The sequence below is a fragment of the Pochonia chlamydosporia genome, assembly GCF_001653235.2.
Source record: "Pochonia chlamydosporia 170 chromosome Unknown PCv3seq00027, whole genome shotgun sequence".
Classification (NCBI taxonomy): domain Eukaryota; kingdom Fungi; phylum Ascomycota; class Sordariomycetes; order Hypocreales; family Clavicipitaceae; genus Pochonia; species Pochonia chlamydosporia.
The window spans coordinates 2286-24974 of record NW_019154062.1 but is presented as its reverse complement, the minus strand read 5'-3'; the positions used below and the strand labels follow the sequence as shown (position 1 = coordinate 24974).

Genomic DNA, 22689 nt, shown 5'->3' with positions numbered 1-22689 from the left:
TTAAGAGCTGTCAACTCTGATTAAAGTGCCAAGCTGACCCTGGCCTTCTCAGCGCCCGCCATGCATCTCAGTAAACGCCATGTTGGCATTCATAGGCTGTTCGCCCTGCAGCCCATCTCAGCCTTCGGCTCCACCGATGGAACAGAATCTTGGAATCTTGTGGGGGTGGAGCACCGCGGAACATGGGAAGCTATTGTGAGGGCATTGTGTGGTATCGTGAGAGTGGTGCCCGTTCATTTGTTTTGATACGGTGCCCATGCCACCCTTGCTGGTGCTTGTTTCTAGTGTCTTAGCTTGCTGACTATGGCTGCGGGAGCCGTTAGCATCAGCCACATGGTTTGGGAGAAGTCAGTTGTTTGGATGGTGAGGGTTTCGCTCGTCGCATTGAGTTGGAAAGTTGCGCGAGGATGTAGGACTGTATAGATGAAACGGGAGTTACATCGCAGTATTGGCGTTTACACCTTGCGTTTGGATCTCTCACCAACTGCAATTAATCTTTGATGGTTTGCCAGGACAAGACGTCTGCCGACCGGGGCAAATAGGCTACCATAATTGTACCATGCCATGCCGCGCATCTGAGTCGCGTGATGGTGTTGATGAAACTCTCCCATTGGACTCACTGGCCCTGCCCAGGCGCCGCTTCGCCTGGTGGCTTCGTAGATCCCTTGTGGCTTGAGATGGAGGCACCTGGGCTTACTGGGCTGCCCTGTCAGACTTTGCACTGCATTATGCTGGCAAGGGAGATTCTCTGTCAGAATGAGTTGTGGGTTCTTTGGCAAGTCAGCGTGGTGTTGCAACGGTTGAGTGCAACCCTTAACTCTGTCGGCTGTCACCGGTGCTCAAAGCATGGAGGGGAACTTCAGATGCCTGACTGAGATAAAAGAACCCTTCACAGGATATTGGCTTGCGAGTTTGCTCATGGCGTTTCTGGCGGCAATAGTTGTCGGCAATAGTCTTGAAGTAGGGCTGCCGCAGTTGAGTTTTTCATGAGCTGGTCCATGCCTGTCTGTCAGAGTAAGCAAGGCCGAGACTCATGAATCCGCGCTAGCATGTGCCCCGAAACGAACAATAATTCGCGCTCCGACAAGTCAAGTTGGTTATCGTGAGGATGAGCAGGTGGGACTGTCGCCTCATCTCGCGGTCGCATCTACATCTACGCAAAGTAGTTCAGTAAAAGAGAAGAGATAACCAAGTCTTACTGTATAGATTCAGTTGACTTGCCTTGAATTATTTGTCCAGCCTCACCCCGGTCTTGGGTACGGAACCCGGTGGTTGGTGTTTTGAACATGACGGCAGACGAAGTGGAGAAGATTAGATTGCGATTGATGGCGTGAATCTCACTCACCATCAACACCATCAACAGCATCTAAGCAAGCCAATTGACAGCACAATCGACGACAACTCTGAACCCTCGTACTCTGGCAGAAGTTCAACTGCCATGCTCAAGTCCCTCTCAACCTCGCTGCTCTTGGGCACGAGCCTCTTCACCACCATCCTCGCCGCCCATGACGCCCAAGTCCCTCTCTCCGACCCGTCAAGGCATCACCAAGTCGACCCAGATATCATCAATGCATTGAAAAAGCACTCTGATCCTGTTGATGCGTATATTTCACTCCATCCCGAGGCTGCGGACCAGCTCGCCCAGCCGCGGTTGCTTCGCGTGTCTGGTCAAGACCCCAAATGGATGACCGAAGGCGATAAGCTTCGCCTCAAGCGCAAGGGCAAGAAGTTTGTGGACATTACCGATCATGAAGAGTTCTATAAGCAGAATGTGAATGCATTGGCTGGCCAGGCTCGTAAGTCTGGATTGTACTGCATACGACGTCCATTTCCTGACAATCGCTAGATTTACCCAAGCTCTCACACCACGGCATCGTCAAACCACTGCTTCCCCAGGTTTCTACAAAGAGAATGCACGATGTTCTCGAGCACATGACCAGCTACTACACGCGATATTTCGGCAGTGTTACCGGCGAACAGAGTGCGCTGTGGCTGCATGACCATATTGCTGATGTAGCTCTCCCGTTCACACCTTGCGCATCGAACACTAACACTTTGTAGATTATCAAGGAATCCCCATTTCACACACATATATCGCTCGAATTCTTCACCCATTCGTTCCCGCAACCGTCAATAATTGCTCGCTTTGAGCCTAAAGTGCGAAACTTTTCCCTCCCACTCACAATCATCGGCGCCCACCAAGACTCTATGAACTATCTCTTCCCACTGCTCCCTGCGCCTGGTGCCGACGACGACTGTTCCGGCACCGTGAGCATTCTCGAGGCGTTCCGCGTCCTAGCGACGAGCGGCTTCATTCCCATCAATGGACCTGTTGAGTTTCACTGGTACGCTGCCGAAGAGGGTGGTCTTTTGGGCAGTCAGGCCATTGCTCGGTATAAGAAGGAGTCGGGTGCTCGTATTGGCGCCATGATGGAGTTTGTACGTACTGAGGGTTCTTGGGTTGGTTGCTGGCTAATGAGTGGTTAGGACATGACTGCGTTTGTGGCCCGCAATGCTACTGAGTCGATTGGCTTCATCGAGACTGAGGCGGATGCCCCGTTGACGAAGTGGGCGGCCGAACTTGCTAATGCATATGTTGCCATTCCGGCCAAGATATACAAGCTTCCAAGGTAGGTGACCTCTTTACGAACAAGTTCTGGCTGTTCAAAAGCGACTAATTGGAGCAATAGTGGCGCTGGCTCCGATTACATGTCTTTCACACAGCTAGGATACCCGTCGGCTTTTGCATCCGAGGGCAACCCATCGGCTGGCCCGTTTCCTGGGGAATTCGACCCCTATGTTCACACCGCCAAGGATACTATGGACATTAACGATGAGACTGGCGTCTTTTCACTCGAGGTATGTACACAACACACAATGTAGAAACATCATCTCACATATCCTAGCACATGGCCCGATTTTCCGAACTTGCCATCGCTTTCGTCGTTGAACAGGCTGGTTGGGACAACAAGTGGAGGTAGAGTGCACATGTGAATACCCGCATCATTAGGAATAACATGTTATTCTTGTATACTATCTACATCATCCCGTAGCATAAGCAACTACCTATCCATCCAGGTGACGACCTATTGTACATGTGCCTCCGCACTCATGTTGTAGTGGTGTCGCGAGTACACCTAGATTTGCTGCTTGTGAGTCTCGGCCTTGGCATCGTGCTTCTGCTCGCTAGCCTTGTCTGAAAGGGCGTCCTTTGCCGCAGAAGCTCTGAGTCTAGTTAGTAAAGGTCATTTTCATTCCATTCGAGTGCTGCGACGTACCGGTTACCGAGAGATGCGTCGGAGTCCTTGGCGACTTGCTTGTTGGCCTCCTTTGAAGTGCCAGTAGTGGCCTTCTTTGCCTGCTCGGAGACGTATTCGGCGCCTTGTTTAAGTGAATCCATGTTGTAGTTGTATGTGAATTGATTTGAGTTGTGGTGTGAAGGTAATGTGTTTGGTAGGTATCTTCGACGCCTTTTATATTAAAGTGTAGCCAGAAATAACAAGGATTAATTCAAGCGCGTGACAGAATGACGCCATGAATAAAGCTTGATTTTGAGGGAAAGTTGAGCGTGGTGATGTGTCCCGGTGCTTTTGCTCCGGGCGCGATGAAGCTGCGAATGCATGACGCGGGTTGATTGTGGTGGAGTTGTGTCATGATGATGCTGCCATTTTGGGGCAGCCAACATTGGGTATTTCACATGTAAAACTTGGAAATGCGGGCGAATATGTACATACGTTTAATTCGTTCTGGAAGCTTGTTTACAGGGTCCAGGGCGATATCGTCATAGGTACGCATGATTCGTCACGCAGGCGAATAAAGATACTTGGCCTCCAGTTTCTCCAACACTTTAATTAGGCAACATGCACAATTTGCCACATTTATCACTACATATCAATTGTTGTAATAAGGCCGAGGCATCTCTACACATTTCGGGGCAATACAGACACGTCACCATGCCAGTGCACAATATTCGATCGTGAGTACCTCCACCAGTGCCTTGTAACATATGGCAAATTAACATAGCGAATTTAAGAGAAAAAGAACTCAAGGACATCTTGGTGGATAACCAGGTCGTCATTGTCGACTTCTTCGCCACCTGGTGCGAAATGTCGAAGACCCTGGCTCCAATATTCGTAGAGTACGTTTATCCGCATCTTTTGACCTTTCATCTGGACTTGAATCGAAATGCTCTTCAAAGGTTTCACAAGTTAACATTGTGCAGGCAATCCAACCGGGACGGCCATCAAGATATCTTGTTCGGAAAGTTGGACGTTGACGAGGTACAAGAGCTGGCTACCAAGTTGGGAATCACGTCAACGCCCACCTTTCACATCTACAAGAATGGTACAAAGGTCAATGAATATGTGACGCCTGGGCCGCAGGCTTTGCTTCAATTCATCGATGGGGCTGCGAAGTAGTTGTTCGGCATCCCGACCTGTATCACCAGTTTATAGATTGTAGTCTGGGAGGCGCTGTTTCCCCCACCGGGTTAGGCGGCACCCCGATCGGGCAAGACGCCCTCGCCGCCATTGGCCTGCCCCACGCCAAAACCCCACCGACCATGTCCTGTAGTATAAATACGTTGAACTTCCCACCACCTCGTCGACTTGTACTCTTTACTTCAGTCTGTTTCCTCATCGTGGTTTTTCCCTCATGGCCAGCCCTTTTTTGAGCTCCACACTTCCCGATCACGCACATCCTTTCTTCATTTCCTGCCCTGTTCCTTACGCTCCCCTGAGTCAGTTCGCAAGATGCACGTCTGCCCCGACGCCTCTCTCCGGACGATGGAGAAGCCAGTCAGGAGGCTTCTCTTCTATTACGGCAATTGCTCATCGAACTCTAGTTTTTGCGATTTGCAGGTGACGATATTCGGACACGCAATCTTCTCTCCGCCACTCTTCTGACGTCTCTCCCGAATAACGACTTATTGGGACAAGGTTCTTGCGTTAGACATAAGGCTTGAGGCAGACTCACGACAACTAAACTAATTGCCAAAAATGCCTCATACCCGATATGGACACGTCATCAATATTGCCTCAACGAGCTGAAATGCCTGGCGTGCATTGAGTCGGCCCGTCAATGCATGCGCCGGGCGGCTAGATAGGAACTTTTGGAAATGACGAGGGTGCAGAAGTCACTCGTCATGGCGACTCTGGCTGGTAACTCAACACTGAAAATAGAATGCATTGATGGATCGGCATCCATGGTGTCCCGCACTAGACTTTCGCACTTGTTCCCAAATCGACTGATGACGACGACATGGATGAGGGCAGAGGACACCATGTGCAATTAGTGGACGGTTAGGCTGACCGGAAGGTTCAACCAGGACAGAGAGGGCTGATTCGCGGCGATATTGCCTAGGTGAGGAACACCTCCGGAAGGTGGTGCGGTAAATGCGGTCCGGCATCGTCATGATTGGTGATTGGAAAGACTTCCTTTCAGGTTGCTTGCAGACATGCTTCGACTAGTTGGGAGGTCGAGATCTGGTTGATTGAAATTGAACGAGCAAGCCTAGGAGCAGGAATGGCATCGGCTTGGACATGCTGGACCGTTCCAAGTACTTAAGACGTTTGCCTTGCGCTCTCTGGAATCAGAATCACATAGTTCTCACCCCCTCAATTTAACGGTCACATGCACTTACGATGGCGACTCTCATTTCTCTTGACGACCAGCGTATTTGGGCACCACCAAGGCACAATTTCACCCAGGAATCTTTTAGCGAACCATCGTCCTGCAAGCAGCAGAAGCTACCGCTACAGCACATAACTGCTCCATCGCCTCCAGCAGACGGATTCGTGCTGCCCGGAAGCAGCAGCAACGATGCTATAATTATTTCCTCCGATGAGGAGGATGACACGGACAATGAAGATGATGGCGTCAACGATCCGTTGCAGAGTTCTCGACCGTGTGAATCGCATTCGTCCGTTGCGGGAAACGATGCGGCAAGTGATGTATCTGGAGAGTGGGATGAATCTTATTATGGAACAATCGACGGTTAGTAGGCCTGAGGCAAATGAGTTCCAAGTGTTTCATTCGTACTGACCATAGGTCCTTAGATACCCATCCTCAACTTCTCGGCACAGTAGATGATCATACTGTCACTTCTCTGCCAGCGGCTGAACAAGACTCACTTCGGACAGAAGTATCAAGACTAGCATCATCCGGTTCTGTAGCCCACGACTCAATGGAGGCCCCATTTAGCCAGTCTGCATCCGTGCCACAAACTTCAGGCTACTCAGGCGAAATGCCACTGGACCGGACAGATTCCTTTGCAGCCGCTCAAGAGTCTGATGACGAACTCTGCCCTTCTCACCAGCTTGAAACTCGGGGCCTGACTTTGCTGAATCATAATGACTTCGTCGACGATATCAATAACGCCGACGCCTCGGCCAATGTCCAGAAGGCAGGCAACAGCGCTCTTGTGCTTTTGCCCCTAGGTTCGAGGACTTTTGACCATGCGACTGTCCCAAATACAATCCAAGAAAGCAAGCCCTTGGATGGATCAATTGGCAAAGCACAAGACTTCATGGACAGTCAAGGATGCCACACAGTGGAATCCAACACGCAACATCTCGAAGAAATCCAGCCCCGAGCAGCCGCAGTTATTAACGCAGAGGGAAGGACTAGGACGCCCAACATATGTGACGGTCGCAACAAGCGCCGGAGGCGCAAAGCTTGCGAACCCACGGGCGAAGGAAGTGACAGCGGTGATGAATTTACCCCAGCACGGAAGCTTCGGAAAGCAAGTTCGCATCGTCAAACACAAAAACGGAATCCAAGCCGTTGCCGCAAATCTAAAAGAGACGTCACCGAATCGCAAGCAAAGAATCACGGGAACATTTCTGGGAGCAAAGATTATAATCTTGACACCACCATCGCAAGTTATGAGGAATGGCTTCTTTCAGATGCCGTGCTCAAATGTATTCGCGATAACGGTACCATGACGTTTCAAATGCAATTCACCCACACGACCTCTCCCTGTGGTATTCACACCAAACACCCAAAGGATACGACAGACGAGTCTCCCCCAGACACAGGTCAGCCGCATACCGGCGCAAAAAAGCCCAAAGACCGCAGATGGTTCAAGACGAAGGCTTTGACTCCAGAGCAAGACGTTCTAACCTATCAAGCATCGCCGAATGACAATGACAACGCTGGTATCTACCAAGCGGAATTACTAGCACGGTGGGGTAAGAACCTCTTCTTTCTAAGGTGGGACGTTGATGGCAGTACTGGTTGGGAGCCACGAAGGAACATTCTGGACAAGAATATGCTACACAATTTTGAGTCAACTTACACCGGATTTGATAAGGGAGTCGATGTGTTGCATACGCGCCAAAGCAAACGTGGTAAGCGGCAATATCTTTTGCATTTCCACGGTCGCCCTCAATCCGAAGATTTTTGGGTTAGTACGGACTTATTGAGCTCAACTCTCCTTGAAAGAGCCAGGCAGCTGCATTTCGACCAACTAGAATGAGGACTTGGGGGTAGATCCATTAATAAGATTCTCGTCAAAAGTATCCCTTGTTTTCGTTTAGAATGACCACAACTTAACCCGACTTATTACTACGCGCTCACCAATGATGAAGCTGGAGCCTGTGATACTTACACACAGAGGAGCTTGACTGGTGGATGCTGATAAGGCCAACATTCGAGCTGAGGGCGAGCGTCGTGGCTGCCGTAAAACCATATTGCCCTCATTAGACTGCATCAGGTTCAAATAAAAGATATCGTTGTCGGTTTTGGCGTTCTCCAGGAAGGGTCAGTCGACCACACTCTACCAACCCGTTCGAATAAGTCATTGTCGCCATCGTCCAGCCTTCTAAGCAGTATTCCATAATGTTGATCTATGCGAGCATGCGCACTACATGCAACTCCCAGAGCGTAATAATGCGATTCCACGTCTCGCAGCCCATCGAAAATACAAGTGTTTTCGAAACGCACTCCTGCTTCTTTAGGGTTAATCGCTGCATGTAGGTTGAACTTGTACGAAGGATATTCCACTGGTAGGTCCTTCAACTTCCGGTCGCTTCGGCAGCGTGGTGCTGGCGGTTGTGGGTCGGTTTCTACATTGCACTGATGAAGCCTACCCCATATATGTAGAATCTGTCTTCCGGTTTTATGAAGACTCGTACCACGTAATTCGACCATTGACCCCTTGGGATCATGCCCACCAGCGTTGACCCCACCAAGAACAGAAGCCCATGACCAAGATGGAACGTGGTTTTCAGAAGTGAACACGGCAGGATATTTCGTGGCGCTCCAAAGAAGCCCATCCGGCAAATTCGCTTCCCATATGCCTGAAAAGTATCCTCCGCGAAGGACTTGGCTCCCAATAGTTGCTATGCCAGAGATCCCGGGCAATCTATCCCTTTCGTATGTGAGTTGAAGAGTAGAGTACTCTTCTAGTAAATCAGCCCAAGCTCTGAAAAACAATTCCTCAAACAGCGTTCTGTCCGAGGATTTAAAGACATCCATCGCTGCAAGACAATGTACCAGAGCATTGGCCTCTGTGCCTCCGTCGTTATCGTCCTGACCATCTTCTGAAAACCTAGCCATCCGACAAGTCCAGTATATCTGTCTCGAAGTGAAATCTATCGTACGACGAGATAGAAGTCTTTCTTGCTTAACCCAAGCTCTTTGAAGCAGGGGGCTGGCCTCTACGTCCTCCGAGAATGAACGCATAATTTCTGTATGCTCCCTAAAAAATACTTGTCCAGCTCCCAATTTCCCTTGACAAACTTTGAAATTTACTGGGATCCCGGAGCGGTGGGGTTTATGAAGAAACCCTTCCGAAGCGCCGCTCGCAGAGGTGGCAGCTATGACCAAGTATGCATTAGCAAATGTCAGCTTTCTTAGAGTCCACCGCTAGCCTTCTGTGCCGTGCATCCCATTGGGTTAGAGGTTTCGCAACTCACGGCGCAAATCATAAGAATAACTCTAATACGTAGGTTTGTAAATAGGAGAAATGCTGTAAAGCCAGCACTGATGACGGCAAAAATGAGCTGTAGAATGGGAACTGTAATCCAGCCACGGGGGTATAATTGTTTGGCTGGAGGTTTAATCACGCTATAGTTCATTGGTAATGCCATGACGGCTACTTGAGGGCCTGGAGATCCCCATGTTGGTGGTCCTTGTGGGGTGTATATCGAAGTCATCGAGATGACAGTTTGTGCGGAGGGCTCGGCTGTTTTTTGTTAATCGAATCAATGGCCGACCCCAGCAGTTCGAATGCACGATGGGTGCAAGTTTTTGGGAATGTTCAGAATGAGTCGATGTGTAACAATGAGAGTTTTACAATAAAGTGATATGAGCAAGTACAGTCGAAGAAATGAGATAGGGGGAATTGCTCATCCCAAGGAAGAAGGTGACGTGGAGGCAAGGCTGTCGCAAGCCAATGTTGTGTTGGACGATCCTCTGGAGCTGGGTATTCGGACATTGTGTTGATCTCTACCGAATGCAGGTGAAGTTCAGCCTTGGGCTAGACCTGACTGGGGTTGTGCTGAGCAGGCTTATGCAGGCTTATGCAGTGATTCTTCGCATTCAATACGAACGGACTATCTAGGAAGCAACGATGGGTACGGTGATTTAATGTCGCTGGGATTTGAGGAACTGGATGGAGATCTGCAGGGCCTGTGTAGTTTGGCGACAGAGCGGGGAAACGACGGTCTGATGTAGAGGCCACAATCGCAGAGATAGAAGGAAGTGAGTCGTCAGGATGATGGTCATGTAACAGGTTCATATGCAGGACACTGTCCATCGCCTCGTCGCCGCTATCTGTGCCGCAGTCGGAATCGGAACCGGAGGGGATTATTATCACGTCCTCTAGAGTCCACTGGCGATCAATGGAAGAACAGGCTCTTGCAGTTTGTGCCGCCATCTCGGTATGTACAAAGAAGTCCTAGAAATTTAATAAGGTTTGAGCTATGGGAGCGAAAGTACGTGAAGTTAGTCGATCCGTCCGTATGACGCAACGGTGAGACTGGCAACTCTACCTACTTTGTGAAAGAGTTGTCAAAGTGCAGAGTATGGCTGTCCCCGCCTCTTATGCAGCAAAAGAGTGAGTGATAAAATTAAGGTCGAGAAGCTTTACGCAGGATCACGGGGGGGGACCTCCTTATATACCTCTTAGACCAGCACGGCATCCCTCGTGTACTACCAAAGCCTCGTCATGCCTCCGAACCTCCGCTCATGTCGCCATGTAGTCCATAGGATGAGTTCATGGTAACCGTTGACAACATCATCTTCGCTTACGTTTCTTGTTTATCAGCCACACGACGTGGATCCCATTCCGCGGGTCATGTTGTCAGGATACTAGAAAATTCGGTGCATGTATTCCGCTAAACGAGTGGACGCTAGAAGATTTCTAACATATCAATCCATACAAACCATGCTTGTGGAATATTATGATACTGCAGTTAGAACCTCATATTGAAGTACCCAGGCAGTATCACTCTCCTTCTACATGTCCGTGTAGGTCGCAAGATTATCTGTACCCACCTCCACCTTCACCCAAAGTGATTCATCAGCACTATCCGAGCTATTCACGTCAGGTGTGTTGGAAGAATCATTGGTCTGAGGTTCGTCACCGTGTTCGCCATCAGCTTTCCTTGTTTTCCAGACTGGAGAGCCGCCTGGAACGGTGCCTCTTGGACTTGTTTGCTGGCTAATGCCGCCGAAAAAGTCGATCGGCGGATCTAATTTCATACTCAGAAGGTTATCAACATTGGCAACAAGCAGCTTTGAGATGCCTACGTCGAGTCCAGTCTTGTTCGCCACCACATTCTCTTCTGAATCATCTTTGGCGTTGGCACCACTAACCAAGAGGGAGCTATCCTTGGAGGCATTCTCCAGCCCACCCAAGTCTGCTGTACTCATTGGTGGAGGACCCGTGATCGTATCGCCCAGTTTCGCCCACGACAAGTTATGAAGACCGAGTCTGACAAAGTCTTCCTCAGTTATCCTGCGAGCGCCACAATCCAGGTCAAAATCTACGTCGATGCCGTGAATTTCTGCAACGTCTTTAGCCCCAGAAGCATCGCGGGGCTTCTCGGTTTCGACGGCCAATTCAACTTGAACATCGGTCTTAACACTGGCAGGAGTGCAAAGCTTTGACACTGGTGTCCCAACAGCGCTCAATGAAGGTGCTGAGAAGCTGGAAGCTTTGGCAGGCGTTGAGCTAGAGCCTCTAGTTTCGGGTTGAGTTTTGTTCTTTGCCGGTGCTTCTTCTGTGTTGTGCTCAGAAACACATTCGCTCATAAGGGGAAGGCCATGATTCGCGTCCATACAGCCATAGTTCTTATTTTGATCAAACAAATCGTTTAATGAGTGACCAATTTGATGATCAAAAAGCTGGCCAACGTTACAGCTACCTGGTCCGCAAACTGTTGGCCTTGTGTAGTCTTGTGACAGGCCGTCAAGATCAGAAGTAAAAAGAGGATAACCCTCAGATGACTTCATCGTACGGAGACTGTCTACATACGTAGGAAGTGTCCATACCTGCGCAACGCCGATTTGAGACTTGCTGGGTGTTGATGTTGGCCCATTGCCATCCGAGGTCATAGATACGGGAGTCAGAGAAGAGACATCGTTTGTATTGTCAGGGTTGCTCGGAGGCATCGCTTTGACTTCGGTCCGAAGCTTGCTGTGCTCTGCCGCTCCAGTATTAGGGGTGACAACCCGCTCAATCGAGGTTGTGACGGTGATAGACTTTCTCGCCATCCGAGTTGGATGTTGAACGCCGCTACCGCCTTTCGGTTCTGTCTCCTGCACACGATCCCTATCATCGGATCCGAAGGCCGAAGCCATAGTGATGTCAGTAGAAGGTGATTTCACCCCTAACCAGCATTTGCGTATTCTGTGCTGGTTATCTTCACTCATATCGGTTGCACCGTCATCCAAAACAAAATCCATGTCCACGTCCCCAACGTGAGAAGGAAGCCCGATTTCTACCGCGGATAGGTCATGTCTGTCTAATACGTTTTCCGGCTGGTTGAACTTGTCTTCATTGAGGTCGCCAAGAAGAGAATTGATGTCGATGCCTTCCTCAGTACCCCATTCCGCTGGAAGATCGGATGGGTTGAAGTATTGCGTGATTTCTCCGCTGCCAAGGACTTCCGGGTTGTTGCTAGCATTGACAGAATACGCATGGAATTTTATATTTTCGGATCCAGTATTTTGAGTTTCTGTAACCGAGCCAGCAGGCATGCTTTTGAACTCTCCCATAGTATCAACGCCCTGCCCCATCTTACGTTGTTCCCCGGTCTGTTGCTCCACCTTTGCCCTGGGAAGTTCATCATTGGAAGTTGACTTCCTGTCCTCCATATCTGATTCGAGTAAGTCACCTTGTTTACAATTGCAGAAGCCAGAACTTGCAGGCACGTCCTTGGTGGTATCCCAAGACTCTACCGGATTGATAACGGCATTCGAGTCTGACAACCCAGTCAAATTCCTTGTTCTGACAAAGGCTTGAATCTCAATTTCAGAATCTTTGTGAGAAATCTGCGTTTCTATTTTGGCCCTGGATTCATCATTGCTCTGGGATGCATCGACTGCATTGAGAGATTGCGAGTCTGAATCATGGAAGAAAACATTCGCAGGATAAACTCGTATTCCAGGAACACCAGTACTTAGGGTTTGTTCTCTGGCCTTATCGGGATCGTTAGGACAGCAGTCAGTCCAAGGAAATATCGATATATCATGTGACTTGTCCTCACGATCAGGTTCGTTAATACCCAACTTCAACCTTTCTTCCCCAGACATCTTTTCAAGATCAGAACCGGCAGGTGCATCCTGAGTAGCGTCCCACAGTGTCACTGGGAAATCAGATGAGTCGAGCTCAGGCCCTTCTGGCACAGTTGCTTCAACTGGATGTGATTTGAATGGAACAAATGGCGAACCTAAATCGCATGGCAGCAAAGTACACCCATCTGCGAGAGGACTGCCTGGGCGCAACGCTTTAATATCGGTCCGGATTGTGCTGTTCGCTGCGGCTCCTGTATTGGAGGTGAAAGTCTGTTCAATAGAAGACTTTACGAAGATAGCCTTCTTCAATACACCGGCCTGATGTAGTACTCCTTGAACGACTTGTGGCTCAGATTTTGACAACGCATGTTCAAGATCGCAAGTTGAGGCTGCTGCTCGATTCGTGTGGGTAGAAGACGAGTTTTCCTCCGACCAGTCTTGGATGCCAAATCTGTGCCGGTCTGCCTCAGTCATCTCACAAGCGCCATCATTCAAAAGGAAGTCTTTGTCGGTGTAATCAATATGACTATGAGAATTGCGCTTTGTTTCGCCGCAAAGCTCCTCTGTGCAGGTTACTGAGTTTGGCTGTGTGTCGGTAGGAACACAAAGTGGAACGGAAGTGGTACAAACAACCGTGTCCCCCACAGTGCTCAAGGAGAAATGTGTTGAAGCACTGCCTGGCTGGCAAGCAGAGTCGCAAGGCGATGGAGGCGGAGAGACACTGAACTTTGATTAGCTGCCATGTATGACGCCGTTGCGGGATGTTCGCCAAACATGCTTATAATGACTTACGGTACCGTGAGGTGTAAGTCGGAAAACTTCCCAACCCTCTTCAGTTTGCCTGTAACAGGGCTTTTTTTATTGCTAGGTTTCATCCATAAACCTTCTTTCAACGGCTCAGAATTTCCTGACAGCAGCAGCTTAGGCTCTACCGTTCCGCACATCATCTGCATATCTTTTCGTGTAAGATCAACCCAATTGCTGGCGTATTTCAAAGCATCTTTGGGTGATTTCCTGTGCTGTAGAAGATGGCACATAATCTGTGCTGCGCTGAACTCAAACTCTGGAATTTTGGTAGCAAACTTGGCAGCAAGCCGATTTATCGCACGGTCACCCGTGGCTCGTGCTTTACCCCGGGCAACATGATCTTTATCCGGCGTTTCCCTTTCATCCAGCACCTTCTTCTGCGCGAAGGGATCTTCCTTAACCCCAAAAACGAACCTAAACAGGTCCTTTATCAAACTCGGCCATAGGTGCGGGACTTTTTCTTGAGGGGGATGGCTTGCATTTTTTGTTCCCTTGCCGTTCACATGAAATTGAGGATTGAAGTGCTCCCTTTGTCTGAAAATAAACCTGAAAAGGTCCCTCGTCACAGTTTTGTCAGCTAGTTTAATCTCAAACTTTCTGTCAATGCGGCCAGGTCGTATGAGAGCGTCGTCCAACTTGTCTTTATGATTCGTGGTCATGAACAATATTCGGCCTTCCTGCGATGCTACACCATCCAAAGTGTTCAAAAGACCTGAAAGAGATAGCGTACCCTTCTTCTTCTTCTTCTCAGATGCGTCAGAATATTGTGAGCGATCTGTGTCGACTGCATCTACATCCTCCAGCAAAACAACACATCTCTCAGGCAGGCTGTCGAAGAGGTCCTCTAACTTGTTGTCGTCCACGCTAGGAATACTGATGGTGCGGATGTCGAGATCGAACTCACCAGCTACGGCCGAGACGAGGCTTGACTTTCCGGTTCCAGGCGGGCCATATAGTAGATATCCTCTTCGATATGGGATGCCTCGCCCGGCGTACCAAGTTTGAGTTTCCGGGTCCAGAAACTCCTTCACATCTTCGACCAAATCTTGCTTCTGAGTCTCGCTCGTAATAATAGTCGATAATGGCCGCTTGTCTTTGGTTGTGGTTTTCTTCCAATAGTCGCCACAGTTCTTGAAAATTGACATTTTATTTTGGCCCTGTTTCAGGTATTCAACCCGGCATTCTTCAATGAGGTCCTTGAGAACCTGCACTGATCTACCCAAGCAAGTGATAGTGATGACCTCTTCTTTATGTAATCCGTTGCTGACAGATTGGATCTGATATGAAAGTATCTTGCCCTTAAATCGAAACCAAAAGCCCCCGTTCCATGGAGATATGCAGATTGGCTTTTTGCCATTCATAGAGAGACTATGTCGGGATTTCCACTTCGTCCCTACTCGAGCAATGATTGATCTTGCCAAGTTATTGAGACCGCGAGATGAAGCCCAAGCTAAAAGCATGTCATAGGTCTCATCTGTAGCTTTTACATGGAGAGTTGAAGCTAGTTGATGTTAGAGAGGGAATCTGTTGCAGAAATGGATACTGACTAAAATGATCCTCCAGCAACGACTGTAGCTTGCCAAAGTAGGTTTTGAAAAAAGCTAGGAGCCCAAAGAAGCACATCACTTGGGCATAACTGTGCAAACCCCAGGAAAGGAGCTGCGAGATCTCAATGTTGAATAGCCCGGGAAAAGGAATGTCACTTATGCCGAGCCGTTTGGGCGGCGACTGCAAGTTCCAAAAAAGACTTGCATTTGCAGCGGGAGACTGACTGGAGAACATAATGCAAGGGTGAGAAGAACAGTGTATTCAGCGACGTGATCCAATAAGAAGTTATGAATGTCTTTGTGAGCCTTTTGTTGGGGAAGCGAGAGTAGGATGTTGCCTTTATATAGGCATTCGAACGTTATCTCAGATGTGATCTGTTGAACAGGTTATGAGAAAATATTGTCTCGGCTCCGTTCCCCTTCTTCCGCTCGAGTTGCATCCGGATCAGCGACCTAATACCCCCAGGTCAGCTTTCCTGCAAGTTGCATGCATGTTGGTCGAGCCACTTATGAGCCAGATATTCTATTGCACACATCAGGAGGTATCGTCGTGAAGGTTGCATTATTCAAGACCCTACAAAATCTCAAATTCTCTCTCATACAATAAATTGTCGTAATATTGACTTTTGCAAGTCCGAAAAGCAAATCGGCTCCTGATACCTTTTTTGTTCTTAATTTTTTCTTTTTTGCTGTGTGTAGGTGGTTTTGTAGTCCTGTGTAATATCGGTGATCTCTCCATTGGCGGGCATCTATTTGTGGAACTCTCAGAACCCGCAGAACCTGCAGAACCCGTAGAACCTGCAGAACCCGTAGAACCTGTAGAACCTGCAGAACCCCGAAGAACCAAAAGGACCCCGAACGACCGAAAGAACCCTGAAAACCCCGAAGGACGCGTCAGCTCCCGTGGATTGATGCCAATGCTGATGGACACATCCTTCCTTCGACTTTACCCCGCGTTGTCCAACGCCACATCCGTATTTGATCGTCATCACAGACCAGCCACAAATTATCCTGCAAACATCAAAATCTCGAGTGTGGTTTACCACCAGTTTGGTCTTGACGTCTGCATCCTGGTAAGTAACTTCTATTGCCGTGCTTTTTGTTTCGTTCGGTGGTTTCCTTGCCTTTGATCTATTTGGGTTTCGCTCCACAGTTTCCGCAGGCAACTCCAACAGGGTTGCCACCACAGGCGTAGCAGACCTCACTACCCTCCCCCATTTGCTCGTTGGAAGGCCGAATCAAGGCAAGGTTCTGAAGTTGCACAGGGTGAAAGTTTTGTGGGGTGTTTGTCGTGAGTTGCTTTGGCGATAACAGATCACACATTTATATATCTATTCCTTTTAAGGTGGAGGATTGGGTTTGCCGAAGTGGCACCGTCTGGGAACCCAAAATGGCGCATGTGATGGCTAGCTTTGGTTCCCCCACCCATCCATTAATTTCTGAAAACACTACGTTATCGAAAGCACGATTGCCCAGAGCAACTGTCAGTCCCATCCATGGCACTCCGAGGTGGAAGATATCAAAAGTCACCTGGTTGAGATAGATCGTGCAGTCAAGTCTATCGAAAGGCATCAGGTCTGTCACAGAGCAACTCACAGCTGGGGTCAAGTCTTAACTGACGGCAGTCCAGGTTCAAATACGCTGCCTGATAGACAAGATTTCCGGAGCAAACTCTCAGTCGATCACATTCTCACCAATTTTCCGAAGCGAATCCAACGAAAATGTTGAGGACCACCAGCTTGCTAGCTCCAATCCCAAGCAAACTTGGCGCAATCCCGACCTCAATCATCACCGACAGTTTTGCCCCCATCCAGGCTGTCGCAAAGGACCATTAGATGAGAAGCCACTACGTCGGCACTATGCAACACGTAGGACGTCGATTCTTACATATTACCAATGGCTTCAACTTACATCAGTGTAGACGTTTACTGCTCAGATGTTTCAAATGAGGACATACAATGCATTTGTTGTGCAGAACCACTAGACAAGGTATCTACTTTCAAGAAAAACCATGCCAGTTGTCTAGAACGAATGAAGGATAAACTGCCCCGAGATATCATTGCGAAAGCAGTAAAGCAAAGGGACCGTATAATTGAGGCCCCAGCCAAACTGTTGGATGCTGCTTTTCGACAGGCCGGCAATGAAGCTGCGAAGAACCCAAGAAAGCGGGTTCAGAACTCGGAATGTGAAGAGTTTTCACCGCCTCCTCCTAAAATAAGCCGGTCTGATGGTCCAAATGTGGGCTCTACACTTCATGCTCCTCAAGTCAATACCGGAAACGAAACTAGCCCATTAGGTCTGTATTCCCGCATTGTCTTCCTTGGCAAAATTCTGATGATTGCAGTGGCCATTTTCGATTCGGCCAACCTCCCAGAGGCATCCCCCGTTCCAAACTTGAACTTTCCGCCACCTGAGACCAGTCCACAGACTGGGAGTAGTAGTAATTATGTTGGAACGTTTCCGTTATCGGCTGGCCTCGGTCGAGGATCAGGATCCGAGGTTTATGATCTTCATCAAAGCACCACAGATGGGTACGATGTAATGTTATATAACCGAAGTTCTGCCATGGTTGTAAATCCCATGGATGGATTGATCTGGGACCTGTCAAAGGACATGCGTGGACACACTGTGCATTAGTATTATTTTACTGTCAATCCCTGTACAAGCCAGATTCCGTGCACTTTCCTGAAGTGTCAAACCTACTAGAAACGGTGTCTGGAAGCATCCAACCCATCCACGAATGTAAAGTTTGTCTTTATTCCACGCGCATTCAAGTCCTTGACCTTTTTTTGGAGAGCTTCTGTGTTGCCCAGTTCGACCTTTCCCCAATGACTGATCTCTGCTTCTGATGCATATCCAATAGCGATTTGGTATCCTTCAATAACAGTCCAACCAACTCGGCCGTCTATAATAGTGCTGTAATGCGTAAGTCTCCGATATTACTCTAGGTTTGGTCCTTATCTTACAATCCGCCTTGAGACATCTCAACCTCGACTTCCGTAACGCCTTCCCTTCGCATTTGGTCGTGGGGCAATGTAAGTATTCCAAAGTCAGATTCCTCCTTATCGGGTAATTTCAGACTATGTGAACCTTCGAAAAAAAGGAAGCGTGATCCCGGACTCCATAGCAGGATGAGAACGACTTGCATATCAGGTCCGTCGAAAAAGAAATAAGCTCGATCAGACGGAAGTATGTCGCCACGATATATTTTAGCGAGTCCCCAGTGTGGCCGATCGATACTTGACTCTATTACAGTCCGGACATCCTAACAGAATTAGAACATTGATGACCGTTGGCAAGAGTTGGCTAACCTCATTCAGAAGACTGTTCTGCGCACAGAATTCCAAGCCTTCTGGTGTCTTGAAAGGCAGTCTTTTCTGGAAACCAACAACACTTTGTCCTATTGACGTATTTTTCACAGCAAATGCGCCGGTCTTCCGTATTGATTCTCTTGCGTTTTCTGCAGAGAAACGATATGGCGACGCCATGGCTTGCTCTTCCAAGGTTTTGGCGCGAAAAGAAGGCCATGGTTTGAAACTTGGAGGTTTCCTGGAGAGAACCCCGCGCTAGTCCGTTTCTTACCTAACACCAGTCACGTGGGGAGAGCATCTGCGAGCACTTCCTCAGACGCCCAGAGCAATTCCTCCACAATCCTGTGTAGGCACAAAGTAATGACCACGTGATTTCCGCAACCCCGCCGTTGGGATGTCGCCAGCTAAAAAATATGTGTAGTCACTCTTTGCAAGAATGTAAATATTCAAATCTTATAATGCAAAGGGATTTCCACCTGAGTTTCCAATCCATGGAATCACATTCGTAGGTAAGTCAACGGCTGAGCGGATACCAGGCTGACTATCGGTCTATATTAATTCTTTAGTAGCACATCAATAATTTCGTCATAAGCTGTGATAATGGCTCTGTAGAGTTCGTTGGGGTCACTAGGAGTTCCGATGTTCAGCTTTGCTGTTTCTCCAAACAATATGGACCGCATCTTCAGGCAAAGCGGCTTCACGACATGAAATATGTCTGGAAACTCGTCCATAACCTCTTCAAGACCATTCACGGTCATATGGCCCACTTTAGCGTTCGCAATATGCTTAAATGTTCCAATCTCCCATTTCCGCAAGATGCTGTCCCTAGGCGGCTCCTCCTTACCACCAAATCCATTGTTCCAAGATTGGCGCGCACACATCCAAAGTAGGACATAGAAGAACGACTCAAGGTCATGACGGTAGGTGTGATCGGCTGTCCGTAGCACTTCGATTGCCATGAACTGCATCGTGCCGGTTTGGTGCCGCGCTCCGCTTGGGCCACTGTCTCTCACTTTAGCTAGATCAAGGTCGATGAGCATGCCCTTGAAGCCCTCCGCAGTCTCGGGCTTTGTAATAATAATGTTGTTCGAGGAGATGTCGCGATGGAGAATGTCGCCAGCAATGTACAGAGACTGGTGTACCTTGATCGCATCGCGCATCGACTCCAGCAGTTCCTTGATCGTCATGAACTCACTTATGATTCGGCCTGCTGGTGAGACGAGGAGGCAGGAATAAATCCTGTTCTCCCACGGGTCCTCGCCTGGCGTGTACAGGCTCGGCCTAGCCTTGCCGATCGACAACTCGTCGTTGAACTCCGTGGCCAGCTTCGACTTCTGGCTGTTGGACCGCCGCCTCTTAGGTTCGGACGCATTGTCCGAGGTGTTATCAGACGATGACTTGCGCTTGTGGCTTGATGTATTTGTGCTTCCCGTGGCCGACGACGGATCTTCAAAGCAAACAGACTCTCCCCGGAATGGGTGGCGCTCGGGGAACTCCAGGCCCTCCCGCAGCTCTGCAATGGTAGTGATCTGGCGATACGCTACCAGTCTGGCTACGCCTTTGACGCCCCGTTGTTCAGCTAATCTCAGTTGTTCCGCTTCTAGCTTCCGCTTATCCGATGCCCATGAGAACTTCGCGACTTGGCTGTTCTGGGTCTCGTAGCAGGTAGTTCCGCGACACACGATGGCCCGCTGCCTGACCATTGCCTTGTCCAGTCTAATCCTCATTTCACTGCCGCTTGCATCGTCCAGTGTGACATGACGACACCCATCACTTCGCTCGATGAACGTGTCAAGGCCCATCGCATCTTCATCCATCGTGGCATAACCCACGACAGCACGCGCAAACTTATCCGGCTCGTCGTGAATGTCGAAAGGTCCCGAGCTGTATGGCCCCGAGCGGTCGAAGACCCAGAGCTCCATCGTGGAAGCGCAGAGTGAGAATGCGTGAATGAATCGGCGTGTCGGCTGGTCGGCGAAAACGCCTCGCACATATCGCGCGAGCTGGAGGAGGGTAGCCTTGAACCTGCCCGTGTCGTATGACTTCTTTTGCTCTCCAACTACGAGGACCTGTTTGTACTCAAACGCATCATTCGCGTTCGTGGCTGGCGTTTGCCAGAAGATATCCATCTGGCCTTTCCGTTCCTTAAACTGGTTGGCAGTTCTGGTGGTATGAAGCTTGTGTGGTGCACCAGTTAAGAAGCGATGTTCCAGTGACCAAAGCCAATCCCAGACGGGTTTTTCGTCGGGAGTGGAGGGAAATTCTGTCCATGTCTTTCCATCATGTGCTGTCAGTATCGCCCTCAGCATTGTTTTCTGTTCTCTGCGCCAGGTCTTGGGATCGAAAAACTTGTCGCAAAATCCCTGCACATTGCGGAATGTGCAAGATTTAATTTCCTCGAAGAGCTCCCCTTCGACGATATCGCGCGTTTCGCTGTCCGCAAGTCGGCTCGAGCTGGACTTGACAGGTGTGCCTTTGAATGTCGGGGCAATGCTTGATGGAGGGGGTGTGAAGGCGCTGAGTTTTTCGATGAGTTTGAGAACCGCATCCCAGACGTCGACGTCGGGAGCCTTGCCGATTATGCAGCGAACTAGAGGGCAGAACAGCTCGAGCCTCAGTCCTGGAACATGTTGCTTTATAGATAAGAGCCTCACTGCCACATTGTCTCTTCCGTCGGGGCAGGGCAGGTTAAATGCTGCAGTAGAACCGACCAAAGCCAGTAAGAGGTTTGCGATATCGTCCTGTCGTGCATGGTGCAATTCTTCAAAATCATGTAGCTTGTCTCGAAATCGATTTAGTGTATCATTGAGCGGGTGCTGCGATATAAGCTGCACTTGTTGCTTCGTAAGTGTCATATTGAGGACGCGTAGAAGCAAACTGCTTCCTGCAAGCGATGATGTGGATCCCAAGGCTGGAGATGTAAACAAATGGATTTAAGGGTCGCGGCGTGTCACGTGAGCTGGACCTGGCTGGCGCTGACAGAGATCAAAGATGACTTTCCTGACCTAGCCAAAACCCGCAACGTCATCCCTTGCCAGCAAAATCGCCGTGCTACATTCTAGCATAACGACTGCAGCTATGTCCTTAGATGCAAGTGCGGAAACAATATGTCAGCTACCGTTCTTTGCTCTTCAATCTCGGCTCCCAGCTCCTTTGCCGACGGCGGAAGAAATTGAAACGTCAAGCGAGCTTATTCAGGAATACACCGGCCGACGAATCGTGCGTTTCGGCGACCATTACATAATAAAATATGGCTTAAATGTGAGCCTGGTCGAGGGCGAGAATATGTTGCTGATCGGGAAAATACTGCCAGCGCATGTTCCAGAGGTATATGCATTATACTCCAAAAACGAAGCAAGCGGCATTGTCCATTACATTGTCATGGAAAGAATCACCGGAGACACTCTTGACACCATATGGGACGGCTTTGACTCAGCAAAAAAAACTGAAATTGCTGCGAAACTCCGGTCATACCTGGATAAAATACGGTGTCTCCCTTCCCCAGGTTATTTCGGATGTATTGGCAGACGGCAATTCGAAGATTCCATGTTCTGGACAGCACCCGATAACAATATTTCGAACTCTGCAATCAGCGGACCTTTTGAATCAGAGTCCCTATTGAACAGCGCTTTAATACAGAAGTATATTTATAACAGCGGGCTGAATCATAAGGCCGCGTTTTACCGTCGTGTACTTCCTCTCATTCTGCGTGGTCACAAGCCAATCTTCACGCATGGTGACCTACAAAGGAAGAATGTCATAATAAGAGAAAACGGAGAGGTCGTCTTAATTGATTGGGAGACAGCTGGTTGGTATCCCGAATACTGGGAGTATGCCATGGCGGTGTTTGCTTGCGGGGCTTGGCAGGATGATTGGCATGAGTTCATCGGTCAGGTCTTAGTCGAATATCCAACCGAATATGCATGGTTTGACATGCTGAGGAGAGAATTATGGAGCTAGAGAACAATGAGCCTAAGATATTGAGCAAGCCGTGCGTAAAATTATTCCTGAAACGCGGACAAGGTTCCAGGCGTTTAGCCAGCCAATGCCTGGTGGTTAGGTTTTGACTGTTTCAAGACGAGGAGACCATGGGTGGGCGTATCGCTCACTTCGCACTGACATAATGGACGGCGGTTAATCGACCACATCGCAAATTCGAGCAGATCCCACGAAGTTTTTGTCTATAAAGTCAAGCAAATCACCGTGCTCTCTTGTCGTACCATATTGTGCTCGACACATCATTTTGATTGACATCTATTTTAGCCACAAAAACAGAGCCA

General features: G+C 49.0%; 8 protein-coding genes across 8 annotated transcripts; 3 read left to right on the top strand and 5 right to left on the bottom strand.

Annotated features, from left to right (window-relative positions):
• Nucleotides 1-1438: 1438 nt before the first annotated feature.
• Nucleotides 1439-2981, top strand: VFPPC_17000 (peptidase; the record flags this gene model as incomplete). Its single annotated transcript, XM_018294752.1, has 6 exons — nucleotides 1439-1796; nucleotides 1847-2013; nucleotides 2062-2439; nucleotides 2488-2630; nucleotides 2691-2859; nucleotides 2907-2981. The coding sequence occupies 6 exons, from the start codon at nucleotides 1439-1441 to the stop codon at nucleotides 2979-2981; spliced, it is 1290 nt and encodes a 429-aa protein (XP_018136521.1).
• A 156-nt stretch (nucleotides 2982-3137) lies between these two features.
• Nucleotides 3138-3400, bottom strand: VFPPC_11681 (hypothetical protein; the record flags this gene model as incomplete). The annotated part of the gene is made up of 2 exons (XM_018289793.1): nucleotides 3138-3225; nucleotides 3279-3400. The coding sequence occupies 2 exons, from the start codon at nucleotides 3398-3400 to the stop codon at nucleotides 3138-3140; spliced, it is 210 nt and encodes a 69-aa protein (XP_018136522.1).
• A 2242-nt stretch (nucleotides 3401-5642) lies between these two features.
• Nucleotides 5643-7477, top strand: VFPPC_18184 (hypothetical protein; the record flags this gene model as incomplete). The annotated part of the gene is made up of 2 exons (XM_022429835.1): nucleotides 5643-5994; nucleotides 6057-7477. The coding sequence occupies 2 exons, from the start codon at nucleotides 5643-5645 to the stop codon at nucleotides 7475-7477; spliced, it is 1773 nt and encodes a 590-aa protein (XP_022284837.1).
• A 239-nt stretch (nucleotides 7478-7716) lies between these two features.
• On the bottom strand, nucleotides 7717-9158 carry VFPPC_18183 (hypothetical protein; the record flags this gene model as incomplete). The annotated part of the gene is made up of 2 exons (XM_022429834.1): nucleotides 7717-8819; nucleotides 8912-9158. The coding sequence occupies 2 exons, from the start codon at nucleotides 9156-9158 to the stop codon at nucleotides 7717-7719; spliced, it is 1350 nt and encodes a 449-aa protein (XP_022284836.1).
• Nucleotides 9159-10461: 1303 nt separating this feature from the next.
• Nucleotides 10462-14912, bottom strand: VFPPC_12632 (mitochondrial chaperone bcs1; the record flags this gene model as incomplete). Its single annotated transcript, XM_022428840.1, has 2 exons — nucleotides 10462-13465; nucleotides 13537-14912. 2 exons carry the CDS (start codon nucleotides 14910-14912, stop codon nucleotides 10462-10464), a joined length of 4380 nt encoding a protein of 1459 aa, XP_022284095.1.
• Nucleotides 14913-17800: 2888 nt separating this feature from the next.
• Nucleotides 17801-18586, bottom strand: VFPPC_16664 (hypothetical protein; the record flags this gene model as incomplete). Its single annotated transcript, XM_018294417.1, has 3 exons — nucleotides 17801-18014; nucleotides 18065-18363; nucleotides 18410-18586. The coding sequence occupies 3 exons, from the start codon at nucleotides 18584-18586 to the stop codon at nucleotides 17801-17803; spliced, it is 690 nt and encodes a 229-aa protein (XP_018138671.1).
• A 377-nt stretch (nucleotides 18587-18963) lies between these two features.
• On the bottom strand, nucleotides 18964-21264 carry VFPPC_12588 (serine/threonine-protein kinase Sgk2; the record flags this gene model as incomplete). The annotated part of the gene is made up of 1 exon (XM_018290405.2): nucleotides 18964-21264. The coding sequence occupies one exon, from the start codon at nucleotides 21262-21264 to the stop codon at nucleotides 18964-18966; it is 2301 nt and encodes a 766-aa protein (XP_018138672.2).
• A 223-nt stretch (nucleotides 21265-21487) lies between these two features.
• On the top strand, nucleotides 21488-22369 carry VFPPC_18182 (phosphotransferase enzyme family protein; the record flags this gene model as incomplete). Its single annotated transcript, XM_022429833.1, has 1 exon — nucleotides 21488-22369. The coding sequence occupies one exon, from the start codon at nucleotides 21488-21490 to the stop codon at nucleotides 22367-22369; it is 882 nt and encodes a 293-aa protein (XP_022284835.1).
• Nucleotides 22370-22689: the final 320 nt, after the last annotated feature.